The sequence below is a fragment of the Coregonus clupeaformis genome, unplaced genomic scaffold (genome assembly GCF_020615455.1).
Source record: "Coregonus clupeaformis isolate EN_2021a unplaced genomic scaffold, ASM2061545v1 scaf0003, whole genome shotgun sequence".
Classification (NCBI taxonomy): Eukaryota; Metazoa; Chordata; class Actinopteri; order Salmoniformes; family Salmonidae; genus Coregonus; species Coregonus clupeaformis.
Window position 1 is genome coordinate 792,000 of NW_025533458.1, and position 13,483 is coordinate 805,482.

Here is a 13,483-nt window from a genome sequence, read left to right on the forward strand (position 1 = left end):
AAATTGATCTCCGTACCGCATCGCTGTGCGCCTCCCAAATTTTGTAACAATGCGGAGGGCTCTGTATAGCTCCGCATTGACATGATTGGTTGACAGAAGGTGTGGCGGGAGTTCCTGTATAAACTCAAGCTCACTTCCTTAACAACAGCTCTGCGCTGCTCCACAATGCACAAGAAGTATGAATGCCCTGACTTCTGCAGAGGCCGTGTCACCATAAATGTATTGACCATGCACCACCTTTTACTCTACACAATGGCATTGAGTCAAATATAACCGTATACAGTGAGGGGAAAAAAGTATTTGATCCCCTGCTGAGTTTGCCCACTGACAAAGAAATGATCAGTCTATAATTTTAATGGTAGGTTTATTTGAACAGTGAGAGACAGAATAACAACAACAAAAATCCAGAAAAACGCATGTCAAAAATATTATACATTGATTTGCATTTTAATGAGGGAAATAAGTATTTGACCCCCTCTCAATCAGAAAGATTTCTTGCTCCCAGGTGTCTTTTATACAGGTAATGAGCTGAGATTAGGAGCACACTCTTAAAGGGAGTGCTCCTAATCGCAGCTTGTTACCTGTATAAAAGACATGTCACAGAAGCAATCAATCAATCAGATTCCAAACTCTCCACCATGGCCAAGACCAAAGAGCTCTCCAAGGATGTCAGGGACAAGATTGTAGACCTACACAAGGCTGGAATGGGCTACAAGACCATCACCAAGCAGCTTGGTGAGAAGGTGACAACAGTTGGTGTGATTATTCGCAAATGGAAGAAACACAAAATAACTGTAAATCTCCCTCGGACTTGGGCTCCATGCAAGATCTCACCTCGTGGAGTTCAATGATCATGAGAACGGTGAGGAATCAGCCCAGAACTACACGGGAGGATCTTGTCAATGATCTCAAGGCAGCTGGGACCATAGTCACCAAGAAAACAATTGGTAACACACTACGCCATGAAGGACTGAAATCCTGCAGCGCCCGCAAGGTCCCCCTGCTCAAGAAATCACATATAATAATAATAATAATAATAATAATAATATACATGCCCATCTGAAGTTTGCCAATGAACATCTGAATGATTCAGAGGAGAACTGGGTGAAAGTGTTGTGGTCAGATGAGACCAAAATGGAGCTCTTTGGCATCAACTCAACTGGCCGTGTTTGGAGGAGGAGGAATGCTGCCTATGACCCCAAGAACACCATCCCCACCGTCAAACATGGAGGTGGAAACATTATGCTTTGTGGGTGTTTTTCTGCTAAGGTGACAGGACATCTTCACCGCATCAAAGGGACGATGGACGGGGCCATGTACCGTCTATTCTTGGGTTAGATCCTCCTTCCCTCAGCCAGGGCATTGAAAATGGGTTGTGGATGGGTATTCCAGCATGACAATGACCCAAAACACATGGCCAAGGCAACAAAGGAGTGGCTCAAGAAGTGGCACATTAAGGTCCTGGAGTGGCCTAGCCAGTCTCCAGACCTTAATCCCATAGAAAATCTGTGTAGGGAGCTGAAGGTTCGAGTTGCCAAACGTCAGCCTCGAAACCTTAATGACTTGGAGAAGATCTGCAAAGAGGAGTGGGACAAAATCCCTCCTGAGATGTGTGCAAACCTGGTGGCCAACTACAAGAAACGTCTGACCTCTGTGATTGCCAACAAGGGTTTTGTCACCAAGTACTAAGTCATGTTTTGTAGAGGGGTCAAATACTTATTTCCCTCATTAAAATGCAAATCAATGTATAATATTTTTGACATGCGTTTTTCTGGATTTTTGTTGTTGTTATTCTGTCTCTCACTGTTCAAATAAACCTACCATTAAAATTATAGACTGATCATTTTTTTGTCAGTGGGCAAACGTACAAAATCAGCAGGGGATCAAATACTTTTTTCCCTCACTGTAACCTTGTCAGATATGCACAAATACGATATACTGTAACATTCAAAATGGGTGAATCTTTCCGTTAATTAACTGCAGTCAGAAGACCAAGCTATGGCAGGTGATGATGGCTTAAAAAGAAAATACGATTATGGTAAAATATTTCCATTTGCTGACAGCATTTATTTTTTTACAATTATCTCCAACGGGAGACCTGGCCTGCTTTGTTGGGGTAGAACTGAGCACTTGCTCAGACTTTTTGAATGTGGCATTGTTTACCAGTAGCAGGTGAAATGTAGCTTATCCACTTTCTATTATAAGTGATTTGATATACTGTAGCAAGCTTGGATATACTCATCTTCTTTTGGTTGTAACCTTAGGGTTAGAAAGACCCGAAAGATAACCTAATTGCTTGAAAATGTAATTGAATGACCACAGATTGGGTGATTTTTGTACTTTGTGAGCTACTTGAACACGGTTAGTGAATGTGTGTCAGCGTAATAAAAGCAGATGTAAGCTGTACTGTGCAGGGCTATTGTGGTCCTCTGTAGCTCAGCTGGTAGAGCACGGCGCTTGAAACGCCAAGGTAGTGGGTTCGATCCCCGGGACCACCCATACACAAAAAAAAAATGTATGCACGCATGACTGTAAGTCGCTTTGGATAAAAGCGTCTGCTAAATGGCATATTATATTATATTATATTATTATTATATATTATATATTATTATATATTGATTTGCACTGTCCGATATCAGTACATCTTACTGTGAAGCATCCCATCCATTCAACTAATTGTCATTACTCATGCATGTTCCTGTTTTTGTGGCAAGATTTCTTTCTTGACTCTCAAACTCCTACAGATATTTCCTCAGTCTCATTTTTGCTCCTTGCTAAAGAGTACTTATTATGATAAATTGCCTTTTTGTCACTGCCTCTCTGGGTGAAGCCAATCTGCAGAGACAGCCAGTGCCAAGAAAGAATCCCCCCCCCATCCCCCATCTCCCCCTCTCCTCTAACTATGACATGTGATCGTCACTGACTGTTGCTTTTGTTCCTGTGAATCTAACATACAGTACTTTCTGTGTCCACATTTGCAGACGGCAACGCCAAACTAACATGGCAGTCAGACTGTGTGATGTGGCTTCTCTGCTTAGAAGTGGTTCGTGGGCGGCAGAGCCTTGGACTGGGGTCGGTGGCAATTTTAATTGAATTCATTTGGCCAATAATGCTCATTGTCTCAGGCCATACCAATGACTAGGTCTCACCAACTTTGGATGCGTTTAAATCTTTTATTTGCCAGAACAGTCTTTCTGTTCAATATTAGGCTAATGTACTGTGATTTTTTTTCATTTTGGGTACGAAATACTCCAAGTAGTCTGTCTGCATTGGTATGGTCTAAAACGGTGTATTGCCACTTTGATTATAACTGTCTGAATGCATGCAATTTGTATGTAGTATAGCACCTCTTAGCACTTAACTTTTATCTAGCCTAAATGAATGACTATTCAGTTAGTTCTTGAATGAAACTGATGAATTGTGCTGCCTCTGACTGGACATGTTTGAGTAAGGATATCTTCATACTTGTTGGGAGATGCATCAAATTGTAGCTTTGTAGGATACATTTACAGAGCCTATCCCCTTATGCCTTTGTTTTGTAGTGCCAGAATTCCCACGGTTGTTGCCTAGCCTAGTTTCATTCTTAAATCTTTGTCTTCACAACACTTGAATGATGCCACTGTGGAGTAGGCCTACTGGATTTCACCCAGTTTGCCTTTGAAAGATCTTTATATAAATGCAACAGAGCAGTGCATCTTCTCACTTTAGTTGATCAGTGTTTGTTTTCTGCCATCTTGACATCAGCAATTAAATTTAATACCGTATTTTCCGCACTATAAGGCGCACTTAAAAGCCTTTAATTTTCTCAAAAAACGACAGTGCGCCTTATAATCCGGAGCGCCTTATATGGATCAATTGGTTAATTGGTTGATCCATACTGGTTGTACACGGCGCTCAAGGCGCTCTGTCAAAATGTTTCAGTATGAAAAACCAATAAAAACAATTGAATAATAATGAAATGTTTCAGTACGACTGGTAAACTACAAAGCCGCACCACTTGCAGCATTACGGTAGCCAGTACACACCGGTATTGTGCTTACTCACAGTCCCACACCACTTGTGTGTGTATAAAGACCCCAAAATGGCACCTTTCAAGAGACACGCTTACGACGCAGAGTTCAAGCTCAAGGCTGTCGGTCACGCAGTAGAATATGGGAATAGAGCAGCAGCGAGAGAATTCAACATTAATTAATCAATGGTACGGAAGTGGAGGAAGCAAGAAGATGACCTGCGCCAAGTAAGGAAGACTAAACAAAGTTTCCGTTCAATTCGGACACTGAAGAAGAAGAATTCGAGGGATTCGTGGACGGGGAAAGCTTTACGTGTTATACGTAACTGAACAATGTTGAGTTATGCACTAACGTTTGATTTAGTGGTATCAGACTGTTTCTTTTACTACGTGTTTACTGAATCAGGGAAAAGTTCCCCTCCACGTTTGGGAGAAGAGTGAGCAAGGCTGGGAGATATTGTTAATATGCACATTAACGTTTGAGCAACGTTACCATGGGAGTGAACGGAGTTGTCAGAACGCTTAATAAAGTTTGACTTTATCTGACTGTTTTGTTGACATTCCCTTTAGCACACCTCCATCTAGTGGATGCATAACGCAACCCCAGTCAAACGTTTGACTTCAGTATCTTCTATTCTATCCGCTTTATAATCCGGTGCGCCCTATATATGAAAACAGTTCTAAAATAGGCCATTCATTGAAGGTGCGCCTTATAATCCGGTGCGCCTTATAGTGCGGAAAATACGGTAGTTTATTTTCTCATTATCCTCTTAAGAGGAAAGGACAACTGCCTGCAGGAGCAGTAACCATGTTGGTGTCCCTTTCTTTTGCATGACAGTGCAGACTTAACACATCTCAAAATTGCACACCTATTCAAAGGTAGTCTGCTCACCTCCGACTCATATTTGAGAGGATAGGCTAGTATAAAAAAAATTCTGGACCGGGCCAACTGAACTGAAGCTTGTCATGCTTTGGGTCTTTTTTCATGGTCCCATCCCTGTGAGAATGAAGGGAGAAATTATTTTGCTAAAAGCAGCCTGAAAGTTTATTTCACCTCAGCTATAGTCTCAGGAGAAGTGTAATTATATAATGTATGTTGCAATTCACTGGTCTGGGAGGGCTGTATTCTCAAAGGTATTGTATAATTAGGCCTAATGGTAATAATCTATAATACTCAATGATAACTAGCATATTGTTCAATATCCTTTATAATAGTTTTTCTCACACTAATAGGCTACACATAGTTGGTGTTCATTTCATTTAATTCTGTTGAGAATTTTATGTTTCAGGTCAGTCTGACCTTACTCTTCCCAAAAGCGAGAGACTGTAATCTTGATAAAATGGTGTCATGGAATGGCTTCAGTTAATTGTGAAGAGCATCCTTTTTAACTATCCAATTTTGGTCTGCTTCATGTTTGATGTATTAGCATGTGGTCCTGACTTGACTTTTCTATCTCTTTAGCAGGTTATTGCTGCCATGGAAACACAGCTGTCCAATGGGCCCACTTGCAACAACACAAGCAATGGTCCCTCAACAATCTCAAACAACTGCTCCTCTCCGGTAGAGTCAGGGAACATAGAGGACAGTAAAACTAACTTGATAGTCAACTACTTGCCTCAGAACATGACCCAAGAAGAGCTCAAGAGTTTGTTTGGGAGCATCGGGGAAATCGAGTCCTGTAAATTAGTTCGAGACAAAATAACAGGTAAGGTATGCAGATGCCATTGAATTGTTGACAGAAGTAATTTTAGTCATTTTGTAAAGTTGTGCCAAGAAATTGCATGTTTTTTGGGTGTTTTTTTGCATATCAGTTGAGACCACAGACGTGGTGGTTTATGGGTGGATCTCATAGGCATTTGTCTCTATTGCATTCATATTTTTGTTTCTTAGCCTGATGCCTTTGATCTCCAGTGTGTTTTTTATATATATTTTTTCCCCCAATTTAAATCATGGTTCTTGCTTTTTAAGATTATATTTAGTGAGGTGAAAAAGGCTCTCACTGAGAGAATCCATTCACTTGACAGGTGTGGCATATCAAGAAGCTGATTAAACAGCATAATCATTACACAGGTGCACCTTGTGCTGGGGAAAATAAAAGGCCACTCTAAAATGTGAAGGTGTGTCAAACAACACAATGCCACAGATGTCTAAAGTTTTGAGGAAGCGTGAAATTGTCATGCTGACTGCAGGAATGTCCACCAGAGATGTTGCCAGATAATTTAATGTTAATTCCTCTAACATAAGTCATTTTAGAAAATGTGGCCTCAAAACCGCAGACCACGTGTTAATACGCCAGCCCAGGACCTCCACATTCGGCTTCTTCACCTGCGGGATCGTCTGAGACCAGCCACCCGGACAGCTGATGAAACTGAGGAGTATTTTTGTCTGTAATAAAGCCCTTTTGTGGGGGAAAAACATATTCTTGATTGGCTGGGCCTGGCTCCCACGTGGGTGGGCCTATATCCTCCCAGGCAAACCCATGGCGGCGCCCCTGCCCAGTCATGTGAAATCCATAGATTAGGGCCTAATGCATTTCTTTCAATTGACCGATTTCGTTATATGAACTGTAACTCCGTAATATCGTTGTACGTGTTGCGTTTATATTTTTGTTCAGTATAGATGGCATCTCGAAGTGAAACACATGATGAAACGTTCCCAGCAGCAAGTCAGATTGACTTACTCTGAGTTCTGATTGAATTGTTAAATATTACTGGTTTAATCTGTTCTTTTAAATACGGCTTGCTCATGTCAACCACCATGCCACAAGCAAACGAGCAATGCCAAAAGAGCGTAAACCCTTTGAGTATCTTAAACCCTTAGCCTAGAATTTCCGTGGCCCCTCGGAAATCTAATTAACATAATAAAACGATCCCCATCAATCTGGCTAAGGTAGAAATGTTTTTTTGCATGGGCTGCGTCTCAATCCACCGCATCTGCCGATATATCGCCCTTCCGCATCTGCAGTGGAAGGTGGCAGCGCTAGAGTAGTACTTGTCAGACCATGAGACATCCCGAAAATCGGTGGTCTCACGAAAACATATATAGCGTCCGAACGGTTTGGCCTACAAACATGCAACTCTCACGAACACAATGGTGTTCTCCGTTTTGCTCTACGACCCCCACAAGACTCGTCTGAAGTTGGTACAGCCTCTTCTACCAACTTCTGTCTGTAGCGTCCGAACGGTTTGGGCTACACACTATTATGATCCCTCTGTGGAAAGCGGTGACTCTCACGAACACGATGGTGTTCTCCATCTGAAGGTCCCCTGTTACCAGTTTAAAAAAATTAATGGAAGTACACTATATGGCCAAAAGTATGTGGGCATCCCCTTCAAATGAGTGGATTTGGCTATTTCAGCGACACCCGCTGCTGACAGGTGTATACAATTGAGTACACAGCCATGCAATCTCCATAGACAAAACACTCGCAGTAGAATGGCCTGTACTGCAGAGCTCAGTGACTTTCAACGTGGCACTGTCATAGGATGCCACCTTTCCAACAAGTCAGTTTGTCAAATTTATGCCCTGCTAGAGCTGCCCCGGTCTGTTATTGTGAAGTGGAAATGTCTAGGTGCAACAACGGCTCAGCCGCGAAGTGGTAGGCCACACAAGCTCACAGAACGGGATCGCCAAGTGCTGAAGCGTGTAGGGCGGAAAAAGTCTGTCCTCGTTTGTGACACTCACTACAGAGTTCCAAACTGCCTCTGGAAGCAACATCAGCACAATAACTTTGTCGGGATCAAATCAAATTTTATTTGCCACATGCGCCGAATACAACAGGCGTAGACATTATAGTGAAATGCTTACTTACAGCCCTTAACCAACAATGCATTTATTTTTTTATAAAAAAGGAAAATAAAACAACAGTGTTGAAGAAAAAAGCAGAAGTAAAATAAAATAACAGTAGGGAGGCTATATATACAGGGGGGTACCGGCTAGTTGACGTAATATGTACATGTGGGTAGAGTTAAAGTGACTATGCATAAATGAGTAGCAGCAGCATAAAAAGATGGGGTGGGGGTGGGGGGGGGGGCAGTGCAAATAGTCCGGGTAGCCATGATTAGCTGTTCAGGAGTCTTATGGCTTGGGGTAGAAGCTGTTGAGAATTCTTTTGGACCTAGACTTGGCACTCCGGTACCACTTGCCGTGCGGTAGCAGAGAGAACAGTCTATGACTAGGGTGGCTGGAGTCTTTGACAATTTTGAGGGCCTTCCTCTGACACCACCTGGTATAGAGGTCCTGGATGGCAGGAAGCTTGGACCCAGTGATGTACTGGGCCGTACGCACTACCCTCTGTAGTGCCTTGCGGTCGGAGGCCGAGCAGTTGCCATACCAGGCGTTGATGCAACCAGTCAGGATGCTCTCGATAGTGCAGCTGTAGAATTTTTTGAGGATCTGAGGACCCATGCCAAATCTTTTCAGTCTCCTGAGGGGGAATAGGCTTTGTCGTGCCCTCTTCACGACTGTCTTGGTGTGTTTGGACCATGATAGTTTGTTGGTGATGTGGACACCAAGGAACTTGAAGCTCTCATCCTGTTCCACTACAGCCCCGTCGATGAGAATGGGGGCGTGCTCTGTCCTCTTTTTTTCTTCCTGTAGTCCACAATCATCTCCTTTGTCTTGGTCGCATTGAGGGAGAGGGTGTTATCCTGGCACCACACGGCCAGGTCTCTGACCTCCTCCCTATAGGCTGTCTCATCGTTGTCGGTGATCAGGCCTACCACTGTTGTGTCGTCGGCAAACTTAATGATGGTGTTGGAGTCGTGCCTGGCCATGCAGTCATGGGTGAACAGGGAGTACCGGAGGGGACTGAGCACGCACGTGTTGAGGATCAGTGTGGCAGATGTGTTGTTACCTACCCTTACCACCTGGGGGCGGCCCGTCAGGAAGTCCAGGATCCAGTTGCAGAGGGAGGTGTTTAGTCTCAGGATCCTTAGCTTAGTGATGAGCTTTGAGGGCACTATACACACTCACAGTGAAGGGGAAAAAAGTATTTGATCCCCTGCTGATTTTGTACGTTTGCCCACTGACAAAGACATGATCAGTCTATAAATGTAATGGTATATTTATTTGAACAGTGAGAGACAGAATAACAACAAAAAAATCCAGAAGAACGCATGTCAAAAATGTTATGAATTGATTTGCATTTTAATGAGGGAAATAAGTATTTGATCCCTCTGCAAAACATGACTTAGTACTTGGTGGCAATCACAGAGATCAGACATTTCTTGTAGTTGGCCACCAGGTTTGCACACATCTCAGGATGGATTTTGTTCCAGTCCTCTTTGTAGATCTTCTCCAAGTCATTAAGGTTTCGAGGCTGACGTTTGGCAACTCGAACCTTCAGCTCCCTCCACAGATTTTGTATGGGATTAAGGTCTGGAGACTGGCTAGGCCACTCCAGGACCTTAATGTGCTTCTTCTTGAGCCACTCCTTTGTTGCCTTGGCCGTGTGTTTTGGGTCATTGTCATGCTGGAATACTCATCCACGACCCATTTTCAATGCCCTGGCTGAGGGAAGGAGGTTCTCACCCAAGATTTGACAGTACATGGCCCCGTCCATCGTCGCTTTGATGCGGTGAAGTTGTCCTGTCCCCTTAGCAGAAACACACCCCCAAAGCATAATGTTTCCACCTCCATGTTTGACGGTGGGGATGGTGTTCTTGGGGTCATAGGCAGCATTCCTCCTCCTCCAAACACGGCGAGTTGAGTTGATGCCAAAGAGCTCGATTTTGGTCTCATCTGACCACAACACTTTCACCCAGTTCTCCTCTGAATCATTCAGATGTTCATTGACAAACTTCAGACGGCCCTGTATATGTGCTTTCTTGAGCAGGGGAACCTTGCGGGCGCTGCAGGATTTCAGTCCTTCACGGCGTAGTGTGTTACCAATTGTTTTCTTGGTGACTATGGTCCCAGCTGCCTTGAGATCATTGACAAGATCCTCCCGTGTAGTTCTGGGCTGATTCCTCACCGTTCTCATGATCATTGCAACTCCACGAGGTGAGATCTTGCATGGAGCCCCAGGCCGAGGGTGTTCTGCAAGAGTGTTCTCCCTTTAAGAGTGTGCTCCTAATCTCAGCTCGTTACCTGTATAAAAGACACCTGGGAGCCAGAAATCTTTCTGATTGAGAGGGGGTCAAATACTTATTTCCCTCATTTAAAATGCAAATCAATTTATAACATTTGTTACATACGTTTTTCTGGATTTTTGTTGTTGTTATTCTGTCTCTCACTGTTCAAATAAACCTACCATTAAAATTATAGACTGATCATTTCTTTGTCAGTGGGCAAACGTACACAATCAGCAGGGGATCAAATACTTTTTTCCCTCACTGTATATATCAGATATAGGACAGACACTTCAGAACAAACTTCCTTTTTTATTTTTGTGGGGTTGACTATCTGTTCCATGTAGTGAATCTGTTATCCAACGTGTTTCTAATAGCAGTAATGTCAAATTCAATGTTTCATCCCAAGAAAATTGGTATGTATATGCTCGTCATAACTCACACTCCCAGGAACTTGTAGAGCCCTATAAAATGCATGAAATGTTTTGCTTAATTCAGTTTTTTCCCCCGTATTCAATTTTATCAGTTTAGTTCTTCAATTTTTTCGCTCTTTGTTTTCAAACATCAGATGTTCTAAATCCTCAACAATGCTTAAACCACATCGGGAGACAACTTTTGAGGTCTGGGAAAAATTGAAGACATTTGCATTTTTGGTTGTAGTTGCCCTTTAAGGCAAATGTGCACCAGCAAGAGACAGTTTGGTTAGTGATGTTTCTGTAGCGCTCATGTGATTGCAGAGTTTGGTAAACAAATGGCCACTGGATTGATACAAATAATCATGTAATTCTGCCAGGTAGGCTACTTGGTAGTTATCATTATCAAATGTATGCACTCACTAACTGTAAGTCGCTCTGGATAGGAGCGTCTACTAAATGACTAAAAATGTTTAAGAAATGATCGATAATGGCTACACAAAGTGTAGGCATTCACTACATGACCAAAAGTATGTGGACACCTGTTTGTCGAACATCTCATTCCAAAATCATGGCCATTAATATGGAGTTGGTCCCCCCTCTGCTGCTGTAACTGCCTACACTCTTCTGGGAAGGCTTACCACTAGATGTTGGAACATTGCTGTGGGGACTTGCTTCCATTCAGCCACAAGCTCATTCGTGAGGTCGGGCACTGATATTGAGCGATTAGGCCTGGCTCACAGTCGGCGTTCCAATTCATCCCAAAGGTGTTCGATGGGGTTGAGGTCAGGGCTCTGTGCAGGCCAGTCAAGTTCTTCCACACAGATCTTGACAAACCATTTCTGTATGGACCTCGATTTGTGCACGGAGGCATTGTCATGCTGAAACAGGAAAGGGCCTTCCCCAAACTGTTGCCACAGAGTTGGAAGCACAGAATCGTCTAGAATGTCATTGCATGCTGTAGCGTTATGATTTCCCTTCACTGGAACTAAGGGGCCTAGCCCGAACCATGAAAAACAGGTCCAGACCATTATTCCGCCTCCACCGAACTTTACAGTTGGCACTATGCATTCGGGCAGGTAACGTTCTCCTGGCATCCGCCAAACCCAGATTCGTCCGTCGTACTGCCAGATGGTGAAGCGTGATTCATTGCTCCAGAGAACGCATTTCCACTGCTCCATAGTCCAATGTCTGCAAGCTTTACACCACTCCAGCCGATGCTTGGCATTGCGCATGGTGATCTTAGGCTTGTGGCTGCTCGGCCATGGAAAACCATTTCATGAAGCTCCCGACGAACATTTCTGACGTTGCTTCCAGTGGCAGTTTGGAACTCGGTAGTGAGTGATGCAGTGAGTGATGCAACCGAGGACAGACAATTTTTACGTGCTACGCACTTCAGAACTCGGCGGTCCTGTTTTTTGAACTTGTGTGGCCTACCACTTCGCAGCTGAGCTGTTGTTGCTCCTAGATGTTTCCACTTCACAATAACAGCACTTACAGTTGACCGGGGCAGCTCTAGCAGGGCAGAAATTTGGTGAACTGACTTGTTGGAAAGGTGGCATCCTGTAACAGTGCCACTTTGAAAGTCACAGCTGTTAAGGCCATTCTACTTCCAATGTTTGTCTATGGAGATTGCATGGCTGTGTGTTGATTTTATACACCTGTCAGCAACGGGTGTGGCTGAAATAGCCTAATCCACTCATTTGAAGGGGTGTCCACATACTTTTGTATATACTGAATAGTGTACATGTGCACCGCACACACATATAGACGGGCATTCCTGTGCAGATTTTATAGGGCCCTAGACTTGATAGTGAATCGGTAGCCATAGTGACAATTGCATCCGTTTAATTTGCTTATGCACTGAAGCGTTCACTGCGGCTCAATGTAGTGCGATGCCTTATCCCAATTTGGTAGACCATGAAGGGAATAAGACTGTTTCCCCCACTGACAAGGGAAACCACTTGAATTGACTCCATGTATTTTTGTAGTCATGGATGATTTTTAATGATATTGCTTTATTCCCAGGTTAGTCATTCTTCATTAAATACCTGTAAATAATTTGCATACAACCACCTCTCCCTTCTGAAATATTAAGTGTTGAATATTTTACAATGCTTATGTATAGCTGACCAGCTTTCATAAGAAAGCCTGTCTACTGTTATGCTATATGCATGCTTTTTAGTAACTCCAAGTAATGGCTTGAATATTTTTTGCCTAATGAATCCATGTCCATACCTGCCCGGTACTACATTGTGTTCAGTATCCAATGAGGGATTCCCATCTTCCCTGAAAAAAGCCACTTGCGATAAGTATACACAATACGCAGCAAGGCCAACAACCTGTGAAATTACTGTACTGTATACTTTGTCATTTTCTGCTTGTTCCATTTGAAAAAGAAGTGATGCATTTGCAGGTAAACTGGCTGTGCTATTTACTGTCAGATGGGATGACATCTGGATTATTACTTTTCTTCCACAAGAGATGCATATGAAACAGATTAATGCATGATAGACTAGGATGAAAAATCAACATTTGATTTACTGTGGAGTTTTCCTTTCATACATTTACATTTTAGTCATTTAGCAGACGCTCTTATCCAGAGCGACTTAGTGAGTGCATACATTTTTCAAACTCTCATTCGCTTGGTACTCTTTGCAGGTGTCTTAACAAATACAGTGCCTTCAGAAAGTATTCATACCCCTTGACTTATTCCACATTTGATTGTTACAGCCTGAATTCAAAATTGATACCCTATAATGACAAAGTGAAAGCATGTTTTTTGACATTTTTGCAAATGTATTAAATTAAGTACAGAGATCACAATTGCATAAGTATTCACACCCTTTAGTCAATACATGTTAGTCACCTTTGGCAGTGATTACAGCTTTCTGTACAGTCTTTCTGGGTAAGCCTCTAAGAGCTTTGCACACCTGGATTGTACAATATTTGCCCATTATTATTTTCAAAATTCTTCAAGCTCTGTCAA

At 42.9% G+C, this 13,483-nt stretch overlaps 1 protein-coding gene across 5 annotated transcripts in view; it reads left to right on the forward strand.

Moving 5' to 3' along the window:
• Nucleotides 1–13,483, forward strand: part of elavl2 (ELAV like neuron-specific RNA binding protein 2) — a 93,052-nt gene that overhangs the window by 49,035 nt on the left and 30,534 nt on the right. For 3 of the 5 annotated variants that reach the window (XM_045212262.1, XM_045212264.1, XM_045212263.1), the window contains 2 exons: nucleotides 2,982–3,072; nucleotides 5,472–5,715. In XM_045212262.1, coding sequence (XP_045068197.1) covers nucleotides 3,001–3,072; nucleotides 5,472–5,715 — 316 coding nt within the window. In that variant the 5' untranslated portion in view covers nucleotides 2,982–3,000. The remainder of the gene's footprint in view (nucleotides 1–2,981; nucleotides 3,073–5,471; nucleotides 5,716–13,483) is intronic. The other 2 variants (XM_041867577.2, XM_045212265.1) reach the window with 2 other exon arrangements.